The sequence below is a fragment of the Rhinatrema bivittatum genome, chromosome 1, assembly GCF_901001135.1.
Source record: "Rhinatrema bivittatum chromosome 1, aRhiBiv1.1, whole genome shotgun sequence".
Classification (NCBI taxonomy): Eukaryota; Metazoa; Chordata; class Amphibia; order Gymnophiona; family Rhinatrematidae; genus Rhinatrema; species Rhinatrema bivittatum.
This window is the reverse complement of record NC_042615.1, coordinates 127,775,417-127,795,316: the sequence shown is the minus strand read 5'-3', so window position 1 is coordinate 127,795,316 and position 19,900 is coordinate 127,775,417. Positions and strand designations below refer to the sequence as shown.

General features: G+C 41.5%; 1 protein-coding gene across 8 annotated transcripts in view; it reads right to left on the bottom strand.

Moving 5' to 3' along the window:
* The window catches only part of CNOT7 (CCR4-NOT transcription complex subunit 7), a 218,359-nt gene that overhangs the window by 55,900 nt on the left and 142,559 nt on the right, over positions 1–19,900 (bottom strand). For 7 of the 8 annotated variants that reach the window (XR_003854333.1, XR_003854335.1, XR_003854334.1 and 4 more), the window contains exon 3: positions 19,266–19,459. The exons of the other annotated variant lie outside the window; for it this stretch is intronic. Coding sequence is in view for 4 of the 7 variants with exons in the window: in XM_029587137.1 (XP_029442997.1) it covers positions 19,266–19,459 (194 nt within the window). In the remaining 3 variants the exon portion in view is untranslated. The remainder of the gene's footprint in view (positions 1–19,265; positions 19,460–19,900) is intronic. 8 annotated transcript variants of the gene reach the window in all.

The following is a 19,900-nucleotide window of genomic DNA, read 5'->3' as shown; positions in this document are numbered from 1 at the left end:
TAGAATTTTTTAGCTCAGGGGAATCTAAGATGGCCGCCGCCTGATGCGGAAGGTGAAGTCACTCTCTCCTGATTTCTTTGAAAGAAATTTCTTTAATCATGCCGCACTCCAAACGAAAGGCTAAACTCAGAGAGATTACCGCCACATCATCGCCGGTTGCTGAGAATGGCCAGACAAGGATTGAGACGTTCTTCGCTACCGCGGTAGCAAGAGAAACGCCAGTGGAGGGGGCCGCTGCAGAAGCTGACCTAGGGCGGATTTCGGCACTGCTGGCCAACGAGATCACGCTTAGTCCCGGCGCTCCGATTACCCCCCCATATCCCTTACCATCCGACGCTGCGGCAACTGGGGTAAGTCCTCAAAGATTATATTCTTCACTTTTTGGGACTGAAGTCGATTTGAACATTGAAAAAATGAGTGACTTACCCAAGAGCAGCGTGGAAATGGAAATAAAATCTTTAGAGGAGGTGGTGAAAGGGAGCGCAGCAGGAGGGGAAAAGCTGGCCCAGAAGTTAATGCTGGAAAAGTTTATACCAATGGAGAAGCCAAAGGTTATAACGATGGACTCCTTGTGGCAAATTATGAAAGGCTTGGAAAATGCTATATTTAATCTGACTGTGATAACAGTTGAATCAAACAAAAAGTTTCAAAATATAGAGAAAGAAATTGATATTCAAACAACTAAGATGCATCAGTTGGAAAATCGTGTGGAAAAGGTGGAGACTGTTCAGACTGAGATCTTAAGGGTTGAAAATATCAACTTGAAAAAAATGGAAAATATTGAAAACCAAACAAAGTTCTTGAATCTACGTATACTGAACTTTCCCTTTATCAGGGAGATATCAGCATATGAAATGTTCAAAGACTATATGCTAAAAATATTAAAAATACCATTGGAAGGATTTCCAGAATTTACTATCTACCAGAAAAAGGAGGGAGGCGTAAAGAAAATTTGGACCAAGTGGAGGAGAATCAAGTAAATCAAGAGAATCAAGAAAAGGAACTTAATTTGACTCAAATACTAGAATTGTCCATGGACTCTGAAGTTAAGAATAGGATGACATTATTTCTATCGTGCACTTTTCCTACTGATAGAGATATGATTATGAAGAGGTTTATGCGTAATCGCTCAGAGTTATACTATGGAAATAAGATCTGGATATTTCCAGATATTTCTCGCATAACACAAGAAAGGCGAAAGAAGTTTCTGTCCTTAAGGCCAGGAGTAATTGCGAGGGGTGCTAGTTTTAGCCTGAGGTACCCAAGTAAATGTATCATTAAACATCAGGATGCAAAGTATGTTTTTATAGAACCAACTCAATTGCAGAAATTTCTAGAGCCTGCTAACCCGTAAATACCTGTTGTGTAAAAATCAGAGTTTAATAATGACTTTTGCTACACTCATGCGACGAACCTTAATGCTTACTATATTGTTTCTTATATTGCCGCCTATATAAGATTCCCCCAAGGATTACTTGGAACAGTAGATAGCTTTAATGACTTTGTATAAATGGTTTATTTGTTGGAAATTGTTTATTGGTTCTACACACTGTATGATATTTACTTTGGTGTAAGTATTGAAAAATGAATAAATAAAAAATAAAAAATAAATAAAAAAAAAGAATTTTTTAGCTCAGGTGAGTTTTTAGTTACAGGCACTTGGACTATTTTTCTAATTAATATTGATATGACGCCTGTCATGAAGTTCGGTATAGAAAAATGTTAAATAAATAAAATAAAATTATTGGAACCTCACTGTCGGAATGCCCTAATTCTAATGCATCATTAGTATCCTTTGAAGATACCTCTCTCCGAACCATGCGCTGCTGAGCGACTGTCGGCTTTCCCCTTTGTTCTAGTTTAAAAGCTGCTCTATCTCCTTTTTAAAGGTTAGCGCCAGCAGTCTGGTTCCACCCTGGTTAAGATGGAGCCCATCCCTTCGGAAGAGACTCCCCCTTCCCCAAAAGGTTCCCCAGTTCCTAACAAAACTGAATCCCTCTTCCTTGCACCATCGTCTCATCCATGCATTGAGACTCCGGAGCTCTGCCTGCCTCTGGTGACCTGCACGTGGAACAGGGAGCATTTCAGAGAATGCTACCCTGGAGGTTCTGGATTTAAGCTTTCTACCTAAGAGCCTAAATTTGGCTTCCAGAACCTCCCTCCCACATTTTCCTATGTCGTTGGTGCCCACATGTACCACGACAGCCGGCTCCTCCCCAGCACTGTCTAAAATCCTATCTAGGTGACGTGTGAGGTCCGCTACCTTCGCACCAGGGAGGCATGTTACCAGGCGATCCTCATGCCCACCAGCCACCCAGCTATCTACATTCCTAATAATCGAATCACCAACTATGACGGCCGACCTAACCCTTCCCTCCTGGGCAGTAGGCCTTGGGGAGATATCCTCAGTGCGAAAGGACAATGCATCACCTGGAGAGCAGGTCCTTGCTACAGGATCCTTTCATGCTGCACCTGGTTGGTGCTCTCCCATCATGAGACCTTCTTCCTCCAAGGCAGCACCAGGGCTGCCAGTCTGAAGTTGGGACTTGACTATGTCCCTGAAGGTCTCATCTATATACCTCTCTGTCTGCCTCAGCTCCTCCAGGTCTGCCACTCTAGCCTCCAGAGATCAGACTCGTTCTCTGAGAGCCAGGAGCTCTTTGCATCGCATGCACATGTACAACTCTTGTTATATGTATCTATCCCCTGTTCGATGTAAACCGACCTGATATGGTATTCATCCTTGAAGGTCGGTATAGAAAAATGTTAAATAAATAAATAAATAAACTTCTCACCGGTGGGTAAAATATCATACATGTGACACTCTATGCAAAAGACTGGGAAGCCCCCCTCTTGCTGCTGGACTGATGCCTTCATCTCAATTTTGATCAGTTCCTAGTTAAGTTTTAGGTTGCTATGGGAGTAGGAATGTGTCTAATGTCCTTTAAATATATTAGTGAATTCACTATGTGTCTGGTAGTGGCCTACCGAGGTCTGATCGAATTCTCAATAAAGTTTTCGTTGATGGTTTTTTTTTTTTGTGAAAGTGGCACCTGCCTATAAATTAACGGATGAGCTAGGGGTGGGTGGGCGAGGTGTGGGAGGGTTGGGAAATCCAAACATCTAACTTCAGTTAGTCAGCCAGAATGACTCACTGCTCTCTTGATTAACAAATGTTGGTCCCTATTCAAACCCAATCACACTACCTCAACACCTTTCCAAGGTGAGTAACTGAGCTGAACTATTCAACTTTTTTTTACTTAGGTATACACTGCTCCTAGCTTATTTCTAGCTTCTGGCTACTTTTTGGGGTTTGTTTGGGTTTTTTTTCAATACAAACACTCAGTTTGTATTAAATACAAACACTCAGTTCTATAGACTTTTAAAAATAAACACACTACCTACTGCTTACTAGCTACCTTATTGACTATTTAAAAATACAGTCTAACTTGTTTATTCACTGCCTTTCTGACTATTAAAGGCACAAACACACTAAATAATATTCCCAAATAGTTACCTTTGCCCCAATACTTTTAAAAAAGACAATGTCCCAAGCAAACACTTACTGATTCCTTTCAGCCACCAGCAAGGTGATCCTCTCCTCTCAGTGTTCCCACTTGATTACTGGATATAATAGATGGTACTATTAGACATTCTATCCACTAAAAGTTTAGAGAGAATTTTCAAAAAACTTAATTCAGAAGAGAAATGGGTCTGTATGAAGCAAGGGAAAGCAAATACTTTCCTGGTTTAGCCAGCACTGTGATGTATGCTCTATTAAACCCTGAGGGAAAACCATTATTTATTACAGCCCTTCTAAAGAATTCGCACACAGGGTCGACAATTTTTTGATTTAGGGTCTTGTAATAGTCATAAGAAAACCCATCCGGCCCAGGGGCCTTACAAGGTTTACTAGACTTTATGATCTGTAAAATGTCATAAGTCTGTACAGGCCTGTTTAGAAATTCTAGTTGCTACTTAAGAGAGAGACTAGGTAGATCTGGGCCTTGAAAAAAAAAATATCTTCTTCTCTGTCCTCCTGAATATAATTTGTCATAAAAATGCCACTATACCGTGCATATATCCATGCTCTTGGTGACAACGTTACCCTGGTTGTTTTTAAGATTCTCAATAAATGATTTCCCCCCCTCCATATCCTTACTGCAGTAGCTAGGAGCTTCCCTGCTTTATTTTCGAAGTGGAAGAACTTATGGTCCTCCTTCTGCATTTTACTTTGCGTCCTTAGATGAAGGATCAGATTTAAGCTCTCTAAAATAGTCTTATATTCTTCCTTATGTTTTTTTGGCCCCTGTCTTGCCAATTTTCCTTTTGCCTGCTTTAGCTTCTCCTCTAACTGTAATATTGATTTGTTCATTCACTTGTCCCGACTAATCATATATGAAATTATTTCTCCCCTAATTACAGCCTTACTGGTTTCTCAGAAAAGCAATGGTGATTCATTACATTGGCTGTTATTACTTTCAAATTCCTTCCATTTCTACATAAAATTCTTGGAACTCCACATCACCCTGTAAGAAACCAGGGAATCTCCAGATTCTTTCCGCCAGTCCACTGTCAGTCAATTTGAAATCTACCCAAATTAAGGAGTAGTCTGATATTTCAAGGGTACCTATCTCTGCTTTGGAAATTCTGTCAAAGAAAAATTGAGAAGCTAAAATGTAGTCAACTCTGGAGAGCGAGTTATGTGCTCTGGAGACATAAGTAAAATCTTTAACTTTGGGATTTAATACCCTACAAACATCCAAGAGCTGTAATTCCTTACATACAAAGGAACTCCCTTTCCCTTTCATATACTTAGAATCTTTAAATCCTGGGATCTGACCAGTTCAGGATCATTCACGCAATTAAAATCCCCCATCAGTAAGGGTCCTTTGGTATTTACCATGAGTAAACCTACCAAGGCTTTAGAAAAAGTAATGATTATACTCATTCGGCGCTCCCAGGGTTTTTTTTCTCCAATTCTGCGATTTTATGCAAGTAAGTATTCGAGTCATCCTCCAGCAGAGAAACTCTCCCTTCTATCGCATCCAATCTCGGGCTAATTTCTGCAATCATGTCTGAGTTCAGTAATCTGCTCTGAAATATTAGTTAATCTGCCATCCAGAGCAACCACCATTGCCGTGGTTACATTATTAAGTCTGCTATTGTCTCACTGTTGAAAGAAGGATCACTCTTTCTCTGAATCAGCGGTCATCTTTTCTGTTATCCCCTTCGTTTTTTTACTCCCCTTTTCAAAGGCATAATCATTGGCGATTTTTGCATATATTTATCACTTGACATAAATCCTTCTCTGCAGTCTGAAAAATAATCAGTTTATGCCCCAGATTTCAATCGATGAAAGGGTGATGGCGCCTGGAGCCTAGACAGTCATGTCTGCCCAGACTCACCATATCATGTGACCTCCTTCACTCATGTTTTCAGGTTGCTAGATCATTCATTTTTTGTCACTGAGAAAAGCTACATTTTGATGAACACTTCAACAGTATTTTTTTACATATTTGGTTTGTATTGGAGCAGAGCCCAAAATGTAGCTGAAAGTTAAAAAGTTTACAGGCAGATTCATTCAGAGTTAATCCGTAAACAAAATAAAGAAGCTTAAAGTAACCCCACACAACCAATATTGCAGATAATTGGGGAACCACAAATTATATAGTTCAGAACTTATAACCAATTAGTAGTTTCATAGAAAGAAAAAAATGTATTCACAAATATCACTTTTTAAAGAAATTATTAATTAACAGAAGAAAGAGGGATCTTGCAAAAGCTGATTCCAACATACCTGCAACAGTACATAAGAACATGCCATACTGGGTCAGACCAAGGGTCCATCAAGCCCAGTATCCTGTCTCCAACAGTGGCTAATCCAGGCCATAAGAACCTGGCAAGTACCCAAAAACTAAGCCTATCCCATGTTACTGTTGCCAGTAATAGCAGTGGCTATTTTCTAAGTCAACTTAATTAATAGCAGGTAATGGACTTCTCCTCCAAGAAGTGGATTATGTATGATCATCTACCCTCTAAGATATCTTTGAGATCAATCTGAGTCATAGTCATTGCTCAACAATGACATTTGGTGGTCAGATTTAGGTCCCACAATGGAGGGGGAGGGGAAGGAGCCCAGCTGAATGGCCCTTAGCCAAAAGGCAGTCATTACAGTAACAATACTAAATGTGTTAGGGGGAGGGGATTACAAATGGGAAAAATCCCCAGGTAGTGGCAAATGAGGGTTCATGGCACCAGATCCCAACCTCTGCTCGAACTGAGCTTGAAGCCCAAAAGAACAGGAGGAAACTGCTGGATCAAAACATGAAATAAATAAAACAAATGCAGGATCTCTGATTGCAGGATTTTAGAGGAAGTTCTGGTGCATGGTTCCCAACCAAAAAACCTTCACTGCAGTGACCAGACTAGGCACGTTGGGAGGAGGAGAAGATATAAAATAGAGGAAGTTCCCTCATGTAGTTGCGAATGAAAACTCTTAAGTGTCAGATCCTAGCCTCTGTTCCAATTAAGACCCAAAGGAGCAGGAAGAAACTGCCAAGTCAAAAAAATATAACCAACACTAACAAAATAAGAAACTAAACAAGCCATGCATCCAAACCATACACACACAGCTGAACAAACAAACCTTTCTTTCTTCCTCGCTCTCCTTTAGCTTCCCTCAAAATTCACAGACCTCCTCCTGGAGGTAGCCCTTATTATTCTGACTGTGATGAATATGCAGACAATGTCCATTGAACGTTATTCTCCAGAATTTACCTGCAAGCTTGTTGAATCTATCGGGTCTATCGGACATAGTTTGAGCTTGATGGATTTTGTTGTTTTTTCTCTGATCTTTTGAAAAATCTAACAAATTTCTTTTGCCAACACTTGCACATCTCTGTAGTATGGAGATCTGAGTTTCTTGCCTTAGAATTGTTCCACTTGGACTAAAAGCCCTGTATATTTGCTTACATTGCAAATATATTTTATTGAAAATATAATCTTTAGTTTTCTCATAATTAAGAAATTAGTGATCAGAAAAACCTGTTCATGCTCTTTTTCTCTTTGATTCTTTATTTTGTTCCCTGATTTAGCATTGTCCTTTCTCTAAACTGTGGCTAACTCAATCCTCAGCTGCAGTCACTGTTACAGACATGCTTCCTATGCCCGACAGCAATGGACAGTAGGCAACTGTTTCAGGAGCAGGTGGTTAACAGTTAACCAAACCGTAATTGTTGGAAGAAGCTATTTTAAATTACTAACCTAAGCAAATGTGAGTGGGAAATCATGGTGCAGACACCTAAGCAAAATTAGGGTCTTATTTTTGCTCAATTTTAAGTAATGTAGAGTAAGTTTGAACCCTTGCTTTACTGATAAAATGTAAGTAGACAGCATATATATGAGTTACAAAGAAGACTATTGCAATCTGAAAATTGCCTCATTATTCTAACATCTCTCCATGCCAAGGGTACACAATAAGGTCTTCTTACATTTGGATCTGAAACTGCAAAGATAAGTGGTCTGATGTTGAAAGGGCATAAGATTTCATCATCATGGCACATGTCTAGAGACAACAGTAACTGAGGGTTCTGTCCTCGGTCTCTCATTCTGATGCTGTGTGCTTTCTCAGAAGACCCTCTTTCAGAAATAAATATCTGAATTCTGGGGAATCAAATATCTGTGAGCAGCCATGATCTGACCGAGAATCAATTCATGATTTGTAATCTGCAAGGATGAAAGACTGTTCCATTCTGTTGATTGAAGGGAGGGAGTCATTTTTCTATAACTATTGCATTGCTTTTAAAGTTTAAAGCATTAAAAAGAGTCACTGTGTGAACAAGCAAGGGAGACTGAATCCTGGGCCCTGTGTCAAGAATCACTTAAGATATGGGAATGGGTCATCCATCATAGGACTTATCTTTGGATGACATATCTTCCGGGAACTGATAATGCTGTAGTGGACCATTTTGGCAGGATTCTCTGGTTGCATGTGTGGTTGCTGCAGCAAAGGATGGTGAACTCCCTGTTTGAACTATAGGGCTTCACAACCCTCTATCTATTCCATATTGTCAAATGCAGGTTAACTACTGATGACTCTCTGATTCAATGGAATGCAGGTCTTCTGTATGCATTTTCTCCCAGTCTGCTGATTTTGAGAATGGTCCAGAAGATCCTCAAAGATTGGGCAGAGGTGATTCTAATTGCCCCGGCAAGGCTGAGTCAGGTCTGGTTTCTTTATCTCCTGCATCTATGCGTGCAGCCTTTGATCCAGCTGGGGACTTCTCTTTTGCTCCTTACATGGGAAGACAGCCAACTGTTCTACCCAAATCCACTGTCACTGACCTTGACAGTGCAGAGATTGAGCACTCTCTGGTTGCTGAACTTCATCTATCCAAGTAGTAGAAGATTTCTGAATTTCTGCTACAAAACCTTCTACTAGAAAGTCAACTCAAGAGGAAGCAATTTTTTTCTTATGGTCTCAGTTGGGAGCCTTAAATCCCTTATGTGTCCGTTAGAACTACTCCATTATTTATTTTCTTTATCTACATGAGGACTCAGCACATCTTTTGTCAGGGTGCATTTGAGTGCAATTGGAGCCATCCACATAGGGGGATCATCTGTTTACCTGTTGGTTTCAACATTCATGAAAGGATGTTGGCATGAAAAACCACAATTAATGAAGCCTCTTGTCCCATGGGATTTCAATGTTGTCTTAGCCCAACTTCTGAAGGTTCCTTTTGAGCCCTTGAAACATTTTGCCTGGAAAGTATTATTTTGATAGTGTTCACTGAGTGAATTGCAGATCTTAGACTTGTACTCTCCTTACCTTCAGTTCTTCCATAATAGGGGAGGTATTGCAAATGCTTTTCACATGAACCAATCCATTGTTGTTCCCATGTTTTTCCAAGACCACATGCACATAAAGGAGATAAAGCTCTACATCCCTTCGATTGTAAAGGGTGTGGGCCTACTATTTGAAGCAAACAACTTCATTGACAGTCTTTTCAATAGTTTGTGTCCCTTGGTGCCCAGCTCTATCCAATGGAGCCAGGCATGTAACTTTGATCTCAAAGATTCTAGAGCTTTCAGCATGCTCTACTGAGCATTAGGGATGTGCATTCTTGCGTCCATTTGTTTCACAGCTAAGCGCATATCTAACGAATGGACACACAAAACAAATACGGGCGGATTTTAAAAGCCCTGCTCGCGTAAATCCGCCCGGATTTACGCGAGCAGGGCCTTGCGCGCCGGCGCGCCTATTTTCCATAGGCCGCCGGCGCGCGCAGAACCCGGGACTCGCGTAAGTCCCGGGGTTTCTGAAAAGGGGCGTGTCAGGGGTGTGCCGGGGGCGTCGCCGAGTGATGCCGCGTGGCATGGCGTTTGGGGGCGGGCCCGGGGCGTGGCGCCGGCCCGGGGGCGTTCCGGGGGTGTGGCCGCACCCTCCGGAACCGCCCCCGGGTCTCGGTGCGCCAGCAACCCGCTGGCGCGCGTGGATTTACGTCTCCCTCTGGGAGGCGTAAATCCATGGATAAAGGTAGGGGGGGTGGGTTAGGTAGAGGAAGGGAGGGGAAGGTGAGGGGAGGGCGAAGGAGAGTTCCCTCCGAGGCCGCTCCGATTTCGGAGCGGCCTCGGAGGTAACGGAGGCAGGCTGCGCGGCTTGGCGCGCGCCGGCTGCCCAAAATCGGCAGCCTTGTGCGCGCCGATCCAGGATTTTAGAAGATACGCGCGGCTGAACTCTGTCCTTACCTCACAGATATCCCCAGCAACATGGGCGGGACAGCCGAACACCGAGGAAACAGACCCTTCTCCTGTTGTTTTCCTGTTGCTGACTTTTTTTTTTTTTTAAAGTCAAAAAAATTTTACCTAAGCTTAGCCTTCCCTGGCTGAGAGCAGGAATGGGTCCTGGCTGCAGGGGGAAGAGGGCTAAAGCCTTCACTGCTGAGCCTCTCTTGGCCTGCCACCAGTAATTGGAATTTAGGTCCATGCTAGTCAAGGCTACTGGACTGAGGCACTCCACTGAGGGAGGGACTGCACGGTATCATCTCAGGAGGCAAGTGGTGCAACATAGACATCTCCTTTTCAACTACTTTCTTTCTCTTTTTTTTTTTTTTTTTTTTTGGGGGGGGGGGGGGGGGGGTTTACTCACAGGCAATCCCGAAAAGGGAAATGCATGTCCACCATCTGCTGGAGATGGAAAATATTTATTTATTTATTTAGAATTTTTATATACAATCACAATCACAATCACAGGTTAAAGCACATTATGCTCTAACCTAAATTCCTTTTGTATTATGTTATTATTCCTCCTGCCTTTCTTTCTTCCAGCTTTAAGCTTCCCAAGTTTTTTACTCCTTGTTAAATGTAACTTTGCCTTATTCACCTCTCTTGTTAATTACTATTTTATTTTTTTTATTTATTGCTTCAGTTATACCCTTGTTCTATGTAAACCGATCCGATATGGTTATTACTATGAAGGTCGGTATAAAAAAGTGTTAAATAAATAAAATAAATATACCGATATTCCTATAAAGAATATAGATCACACCAGTTTACAATGGAACTGAACTTTCGCTGGGAGGCGATACATTAAACAATGAACTTAGCAATTGGAACATTCAGAAAAACATTCAGAAAAACATTTGGAAACAGGGAACCATGAAACCATAACAAACCGAGAACAAAAACCCAAAAAATAAAATAAAATTGTGGATAAATAAAATAATAAAAAAAATAAAATAAAAAAATAAGATAAAATAATGATAAATAAATAAAGAAAATGAAATAAAGAAAATATTTTATTTAAAACTAGGATGGATCCTCGAGGGACTGTGAAAAGATAGTTCAGATAGTCCAATAACTGTTAGCATAGGTCTTGGAGTCATGTTCTAGGACCTGCATCAAAGAGAACTTGGGTTTTCAGGGAAAGTTTGATTTAACAGCCAAGTTTTTAAGTCTTTCTTGAAGGTGAGCTGATGTTGGGGTGGGATTATATAGCCGTGACGTCAGGTTTTTGCATGTCTCCATCTGCTGGCAGAGGTGCATTGCCCACTTGTTGGGACTGAACTACCTGAACACTTAGGAATTGGAAGTTCTTGGACCACCTGAGGGCACTCTGAACGATTTAGATTTGTCCGGGAAGAAAAGATCAGAAAGTGCCAGAGGTGTCTTCTGAGACATGAAGGAAGAAGGCATCTATGGACACAAGTTTGATGAAGACAGTATTAAGAAAAAATAGGGCTTCTTAGGTGCCAATGGCATCAAAGATAGTGCCAAAGTCTTCACCACGGGAGGATGATCCTGTCTTTGGGCACAGTGTAGTTTCCAGCACACAGGTCTTAGTAGCTGAAAATGAAGCCAACTTTGGCACCAATGAAAATAAAATCTTTGATGCCAAGGAGCTTAGCGCCAATGATGGTGCTTTCACTAATACAGATAGGGATAGTGTCGACCTTTTCTTCTTTTTTCAGCACTTCAGATTCCTGGTCCTGGTCCAGTAACTGCACCAAAGAGCACACTAATTTAAAAAGTTGGCTACTTTTGGGCTTTACTCGATCTAAAATTCCCAGTGGATCCGGATCCCGGCATTGAAAAAGGGGGGGGGGGGGGGGGGGGTGCTCTATCAGTGGAATGGGAGAATAAAGAACTTCTGCTAGAAAGGAATCCTGAGGACCAGAATGAAAAACAACTCTTATCTGACTTTTGTTTCTTTTTAAACTCCCTCAGGAGCTCCTCCTTGTTCCAGATGCAGCTCCTTTGAATCATGGGTGACATGTAGATGCAGTGAGATAATGGAAATAGGAAAGGACGCCTTTAGTCGAACATGAAATCAAAAGGTTGTTAAGTTGTTTTAATTGCATATGAAAAAAAAATCAAAAAAATATATCACAAGAGTTAAGATTTTACATCATAACGGTATATAAATATAGCAATAGGTACAGCCGAAAGAATGGCAAGTATCTAACTTGATGATACCATCACCAGAGATAGCCAACAAGGCTTTAATATTCCATATTGGTTTTTGTGATTCTATTCGTAGGAGGTGTTAAGAAGAGGCGCTCTGTTTATTATAGTGTACACTTCTCAATCTCCACCATATACTTTTTAAGATGGTGTGACCATATCTGCATGCAGTACTCCAGGTGTAGTCACACCAGAGCTCTGTATAGAGGCATATAATCATCCTCAGATTTGTTATGAATGCCTTTCCAAAATTACCCCAACATACAGTTGGCTTTTTTCGGCTGCTACTGCACACTCTGCCGATGGCTTCAGTGTATGGTCCACAGTAACTCCAAGGTCCCTCTCTTGATAGCAATTTTCTAAAGTGGATACCAGCAATACATACTGGTAGTTTGGGTATCTTCTTTCAACATGAATTACTTTGCATTTGTCTATAGTAAATTCCATTTTCTGCTTGGATGCCCAAGTTCCTAATCTTTCTAGATTCTCCTGCAGTTTTAAACAGTCAGCTTGAGTTGTAACTACTCTACATAGTTTGATATAGTCTATGAATTTCACAACCTCACTCATCAAGCTGTCATCTAGATCATATATAAAGAAACTGAATGCTACCAGGCTTATTACCACAATCTATGTACCCCACTCCAGTACGCGAACTGGCCATGCAGTCCTATTTGCTGTCTCCTTTCTTTTAGCCAGAGGCTGAAGTATGAATTTATATTTCCCCCATTCCATGTCCTGTCAGTTTCGCTGATGTGGCACTTTGTTGAATAGGCAGTTTTCCAAATGGAGAAGGGTCATTAGTGGAATGCCCTGGGCATCTGTATTGGGATCTGTGCTATTTAGCATATTCATAAATGATCTGGAAAATTAAAAGATGAGTTAAGTAACCAAATTTGCAGATGAGACAAAATTGTTGCAAGGTGCTAAAACGGCAACAGACTATGGCTTCTAAATGGCAAATGCAATTTTATGTGGCTAAGCACAAAGAAATATAGTAGGGAAAATCCTAACTACAGGTACACGATGCTAGGCTCCGTGTTAGTAGTCACCACTAGGAAAAATAGACAATACCTTGAAATTTTCAGCTCTGTGTGCGGTGGCAGTCAAAAAGACAAATGGAATGTTAGAAATTATTAGGAAAGGAATAGAGAAGAAAACTGAAAATAGATCCATGGTGCGACTCTACCTGGAATATTGTGTGCAGTTCTGGTGGCCCCGTCTCTAAAAAGACAATCATAGAAAAGGTACAGAGAAAGGCAATGAAAATGATAAAAGGGGACGGAAAAACTCCCTTATGGAGAAAGGCTAAACAGATTAGGGCTCTTTAGCTTGGTAAAGAGACGACAGAAGGGATATAATTGACATTTATAAAATCATGAATGGGTAGACAGGGAATGGTGGAGGGTCTAAAAAATATAATAGTTTTGCTTTCAGTTGATATTCTTTAATGCAGAATACAAAATATGAGCTTTCTGACTTACACTTTTGCAGGACAAAAAAAATATGCAAAAAGATGCAGTATCCCTTACCAGGTAGTCTTAGGCGAGAGACCCAATTCAATTCATTATACTTCAGTGCAGTCTTGTTAAGACTCAGAAATGAAAGCTCAGATGATAGTGTACCAGAAGAGAACTCTCTGCTGGCTAACACTTAAAAACAGCGGGTGAACAGGAAGGGTTTACTTAGAGCCAATGGGAGACTGGCTGTGCTTAGCCCAGCCCACAGTACCTGGGATAGTAACATTACAAGCTTCCCCAATTCCTCATCTATAAAATAGCTTTCTCTGCAGAGTTCTGGTTTGCCACCTCAGGGTCAGCGCTTCAAACCCCACAACCAACCTTACCAATGGTTATTTATCCTTTCAGTGATAACACAAGCAAAGCTCAATTGGTTTCACTGGCATATTTTTCATGCCATTTCAAATAGCCTCATTATAAATAAGTAATATATGATTTTATAATTTGAGGTGGGACCCACACTCACAGGAGGAGCCTTTTATCCCTCTAAGAACGCATCATATCACACAGTCTTCCAACAGGTCGTCACTTCTCGACAAACAGAATTACCGAATGATCTCACCAAATGATAAACACACAACCAGTGTATATCTCCAACAATGTTTACAATCAACTTCCTTTTTTTACACAGCAGAAGCTTCCTTAAGAACCGTGAAATGATCCACTCGAATACTTCCTTCAAATTATGCAGTTCACAAATAGATCCATTCTTCTTAGCATTATAATCAAAGTCCTCCCCCACGTCCGGTTTTCCTTCGTTTGAGCAAAAGCAGTGTTTACCGTCAACTTACTTTCTTTACACAGCAGAAACTTCCTTAAGAGCCATAAAACGATCAACTCGAATACTTCCTTCAAATTTTGCAGTTCACAAATAGGTCCATTCTTCTTAGCGTTGTAATCAAAGTCCGGTAATCCTTCGTTTAAGCAAATGTAGTTCACAACCAGGTCCACTCTTCTTAACATTGTAGTCAACATCCTCTCCCACATCCAGTTTTGCCTTCATTCAAACAGATGTAGTTTTAGTCAAAGTACTCAACCGCGTCCAATTTTCTTACATTTAAACAAATGATACCCAGCTTTCCTTTCGAAGAATTATCTAAAAAAAAAAAAAAAAGTTTTTATTATGTCCCAAAAAATTTTTCTTCATAAATATGGACAAATCTACTAGGAACATTACCCAATGTATTTGGAGCACAAACAAGGACTTTCTTTTTTTTTTTTTTTTTTAATACTCCCACATGTGCAAATTATCCTCAGTGAGACCTTAAAAGCGAACCAGGCGTCACCATCATCTTATCAAAAAATGTGAACAAAATGCTTAAACGAAGGATAACCGGACTTTGATAACAACGCTTAGAAGAATGGACCTATTTGTGAACTGCATAATTTGAAGGAAGTATTCGAGTTGATCTTGTTTTATGGCTCTTAAGGAAGTTTCTGCTGTGTAAAGAAAGTAAGTTGAACGGAAACACTGCTTTTGCTCAAACGAAGGAAAACCGGACGTGGGTGAGGACTTTGATTATAATGCTAAGAAGAATGGACCTATTTGTGAACTGCATAATTTGAAGGAAGTATTCGAGTGGATTGTTTCATGGTTCTTAAGGAAGTTTCTGCTGTGTAAAAAAAAAGGAAGTTGATTGTAAGCATTGTTGGAGATATACAGTGGTTGTGTTTTTATCATTTGGTGAGATCATTCGGTGATTCAGTTTGTTAAGAAGTGATGACCTGTTGGAAGACTGTGTGATATGATGCGTCATTTCCGGTAGAGAGATAAAAGGCTCCATGGGGCCACCATGTTTTTTGAATTGCGAGTCTGAATCCAGACCGCAGGAGAAACATATGAAATTAGTCGTTTAGAAATTTTGCTAATGGAATGGAGTGAAGATTTGAGAACACATTTCCCCTGAAGCAGGACCTGTTGGTTCGAAACACGATCGTGTCAGGACTTTGACTTGATATACTGAAATGAATATCTCTTGAATTGCAAATGAAAATTGATATTTAAACTGAGGATCCATTTAATGATGGGACTTGTATGAAATATAGTAAGATGAATATCTTTCCAATTGCAAATGAAATTTGTGTTTAAATTAAAGTTTGTCAGCATACAGCAAGATTTTTGCAAATATATTTTAACAAAAATTTAAAAAAAGCCAACAACATAAGTTGGAGTTGAAAATAAAGTGACCTATTATCAACCTTGAGTTTGATTGATATACAAACTCTGAGTGTGGGTCCCACATCAAATTATAAAATCATATATTACTTATTTATAATGTGGCTATTTGAAATGGCATGAAAAATATACCAGTGAAACCAATTGAGCTTTGCTTGTGTTATCACTGAAAGGTTTCTGGAATACACTAAGTGTATTTTTATCCTTTCAAACAACATTAGGATTAGAGGTCACTCAACGAAAGTAGCAACTGGCAGATTTAAAACAAATGATAGGAAGTATTTTTTCACGCAGCACACAATCAAGCTATGAAATCTGATGATGGAAGATGTGATCAAAGCAGCTAAAAGTGAGGTTCAAAAGAGGGATGGACAAGTTCCTGAAGAAAATGCCCATAAACAGTTATTAGCCAGACAGACTTGGGAAAGCCAGCGCTTAATCCTGGGAGTGAGATACAAGAAATAGATCAACTATTGGGAATCTGATGGGTACTTGTGATCTGGACTGGCCACTGTGGAGACAGAATGCTGGGCTCAATGGACATGCTCTGACCCAGCATGGCACTTCTTATGTCTTCACAAAATTCAAATACACTATATGTCTATCATCCATGTGCTCAGTTACAATCTCAAAAAAGTCTAGTAGGTTTATAAGACACAACTTGCCTACCCAAAATCCATGCTGGCTAGTCATAAATTATACAATTCCTTCTATGTGTTTTAATGATTTTATTCTTGATAACTGCTTCCACTACCTTATTAGTATTGATGCAGGTTTCAGGTCTGATTCCACCCTGGAGCCTTACTTAAAAACTGTGGAGTCACACTGGCCACTAGGGGTGTGCATTCGGTCCCTACATGTTGGCAATCCGCAATGGATGTGGCCATATTCGTTGTATTCGTGGGGAAGCGAAACGTATCGCGATTCCCCACGAATACACAAATCTTCGCTGAATTATTCGGCCGCCTAAAGAAACCAATTTAAACAAAACCCCCACCCTCCTGACCCCCCCCCCAAGACTTACCAAAACTCCCTGGTGGTCCAGTGGGGGTTCCGGAAGCCATCCCCTGCACTCACACCCTCGGTGCTGGTTTCAAAATTGCGCCGATAGCCTTTGACCTACTATGTCACAGGGGCTACCAGTGCCATTGGTCAGCCCCTGTCACATGGCCATCAGCGCCATCTTGTGCTCCTACCATGTGACAGGGGCTGACCAATGGCACCGGTAGCCCGGCACCGGTAGCCCCTGTGACATTGTATGGGCAAAGGCTATCGGCGCCATTTTGATTACTGGCAGCCGACGGTCCGAATGCAGGAGGTCGCTCCCGGACCCCCGCTGGACCACCAGGGACTTTTGGCAAGTCTTGGGGGACCCTCCTGACCCCACAAGGCTTGCCAAAAGTCCAGCGGGGGTCCGGGAGTGACCTCCTGCACTCTGGCCGTCAGATGCCAGTACTCAAAATGGCGCCGATTGCCTTTGCCCTCACTATGTCACAGGGGCTACCGGTGCCATTGGTCAGCCCCTGTCACATGATAGGAGCACAAGATGGCGCTGATGGCCATGTGGCACCGGTAGCCCCTGTGACATAGTAGGTCAAAGGCTATCGGCGCCATTTTGAAACCAGCACCAAGGGTGTGAGTGCAGGGGATGGCTCCCGGACCCCCCGCTGGACCACCAGGGAGTTTTGGTAAGCCTTGGGGGGGGGAGGGTGTCAGGAGGGTGGGGGGTTGTAGTTAATTTAATTTTAGCGGGGGAATGAATAGAAATCGACATATTAACGCATCGGGGCGCCATACTGTCGAATGCAACGTATCTGCTCCCCCGACGAATCCGAATCCCGAATGCAAAGTATGGCGTTCCTCTGCACATCCCTACTGGCCACTTTCCCAGCATTCTTTTTGCTCTTTCCCCTCTCACTGGCCCAACCCCAGCACACTGTTTTTTCTCCCCAGCTTGCCCTCTAAGCCCTTCTCAATTCCAGAAGTCCCTTCTCTAATCAGTTCTGTCCCAGCACACTATTGACTCTCTTCTCTAATCTAAGCCAAGCACACAATTGAACCTCCTCCCAAACTCGACACTAGCACACCCTTTCCCATCCCTCTCCGGACCCCAGCACACTCCTGATCCTCTTTTCATCCCAGTACACTCTGACCCTCCCCATCCCTAGTGCAGACCAAGAACACTCTGACCCCTCCCCTTCCCAGCCCTATGTTTCCATTGCACTCCCCTACCCAGAGCCAGCAGTCTGACCCTCCACTCCCAAGCTTAACTTCCAGTTCTCTAGTCCCCACTCCCTACTGCTCCCCAGCTAAAGCCCTGCTTGCTCCAATCACCCCTTCCCAGCTCAACTCCAGCACACCCTGATCTCCTGCCCCAGCCCAATCACCTGCTGAACCCAGCCCCAGTACATGCCAGACCCTCCTAACTCGATCTCAACACACTCCCAATTCTTGTCCCCGTCCAATCCACCAGTCCTCCTCAATATCACTTGCCTTCTTGTGCTGCAGTCCCCATCTCAATGGCCTAGGGAACAGAGAAGAATGACAACCAGAAGAGGCAGGCCCCAACAATCATTGGGCCAGCACTGGCACTGGAAAGAACAGCAGAAGTTTGTTGATTGAGCTCCTGCTGCAACAGAAGAGAGAGGATGAAGAGCAGCAGGAGCTAGCACTTATGCTCCCACTGCTCTAACAAAGGCCAAGTAGGGAAGTGAGAGGCATTTGTGCATAGGTGCACTCCACAGGCCACCAACTATACTGAGTAGCACCTTCCTGGCTCACAATTTATGATTAAATAAATTGGTTTATTTAGCTTCAGGGGACAGAAAAAAATGCAGCAATAAGTTTAAAAAGCAAAAAAATATTATTGAAAACTCTGAAGACTATCAAAACTGTAGAAAAGTATTTAACACTGCAGGTCTTTTAGTTATAGTTTTATAATGCCTCGGGATATTGACTACGAATGTTGGCTTGCTCCAGATAATTGTTTCTGAATGAACTGCTTATGTGGCACAAATAAATTCACTATACTATATCAGCCTTGTCTTGGGGATGCACTGATCAACTTGAAACACTTTTGAGTAAAGGTAACCCCCTCAAATTCATTCAAACATGAATCAGGTAGAGATTTTTAACAGTGCATCACAAGAGGAGCAAAAAAATAAAGACTGCTAAGAACGAGAAGCTAAGCACAGTAGAAGGCACTCAAGATACCTAATGATGGGTGGATCATCCCCTTAAATATGCATCTTCGCATATTTAATACACATTAATCATTACTTTCTACCTGCTGGCCAAATGAAGCAGAAGAGTGCTTAATCCTTTCCATTATGATGAAATGTTCTACACACATTCATACTTATATAATTCAGACCAATGTCATTACTTAATTTGGGCCACAATATGCTTGAAAAAAAATCTGTTCACAATTCACTAGTTATCTCCCACAAGGCCAGACCACAACAAACAAAGGAAGTGCAAGCACACTGTTCCAATTAAACAATGTAAAACTCTCATTAACTTACATGGTGCTGAATCTATTAAAATAGAGACATCACCTACCCTATCTATAGTGCAAGAAGGGGAGCTTTCATGTAGCCACTTACGTTAAATTAAATTTAAAATTAAATTGCCACGTTGAAGTTCCTGGAGGGTATTCTCCTTGCTCATTCACAAATGTCAGTCCTAGCTGAATTATTTTTAGTAAGTCCACATTACAGCGCAGCAGCTGGTATTGGTAGTCAGCATTGCTTCTAAATTCTCCTATCGGCCTTGCAACTACACCTGGAAACTCTGTGTCCTGTAACAAAAAGAGAGACACACGTTTGAGTCTTCTTGCTTGAGTAGAGAACAGTAGACCAGTATGAACCATTTCCAGGGCATCCGTACTAAACAGCAATAGCATATACATGCTTGCGATTTCTAGATAGTAGACAACAATCTATCATTTTGTTTTATAATGCACCGATCCTTTCCAAGGTTAATGTAGATAACAAATTGATGACCTAGCTTAACGCAGTGGTTCATATAAATCTTGTAACATTTGATCACATATTCATTATAGATATCCTAAAACCAGAATGACTGGGTGGATCACAAAGATCAGGTTGGGAACTACTAGTCTGGCACACCCACTTCTGATAGTAAATTGTGCCGTTAGCATCTCCTCTTGTTAAAGCATCCTTTCTTTCCTCCTGCCCACCATACTTTCACTCATGTTTTATGTTTAAAAATATTCTGA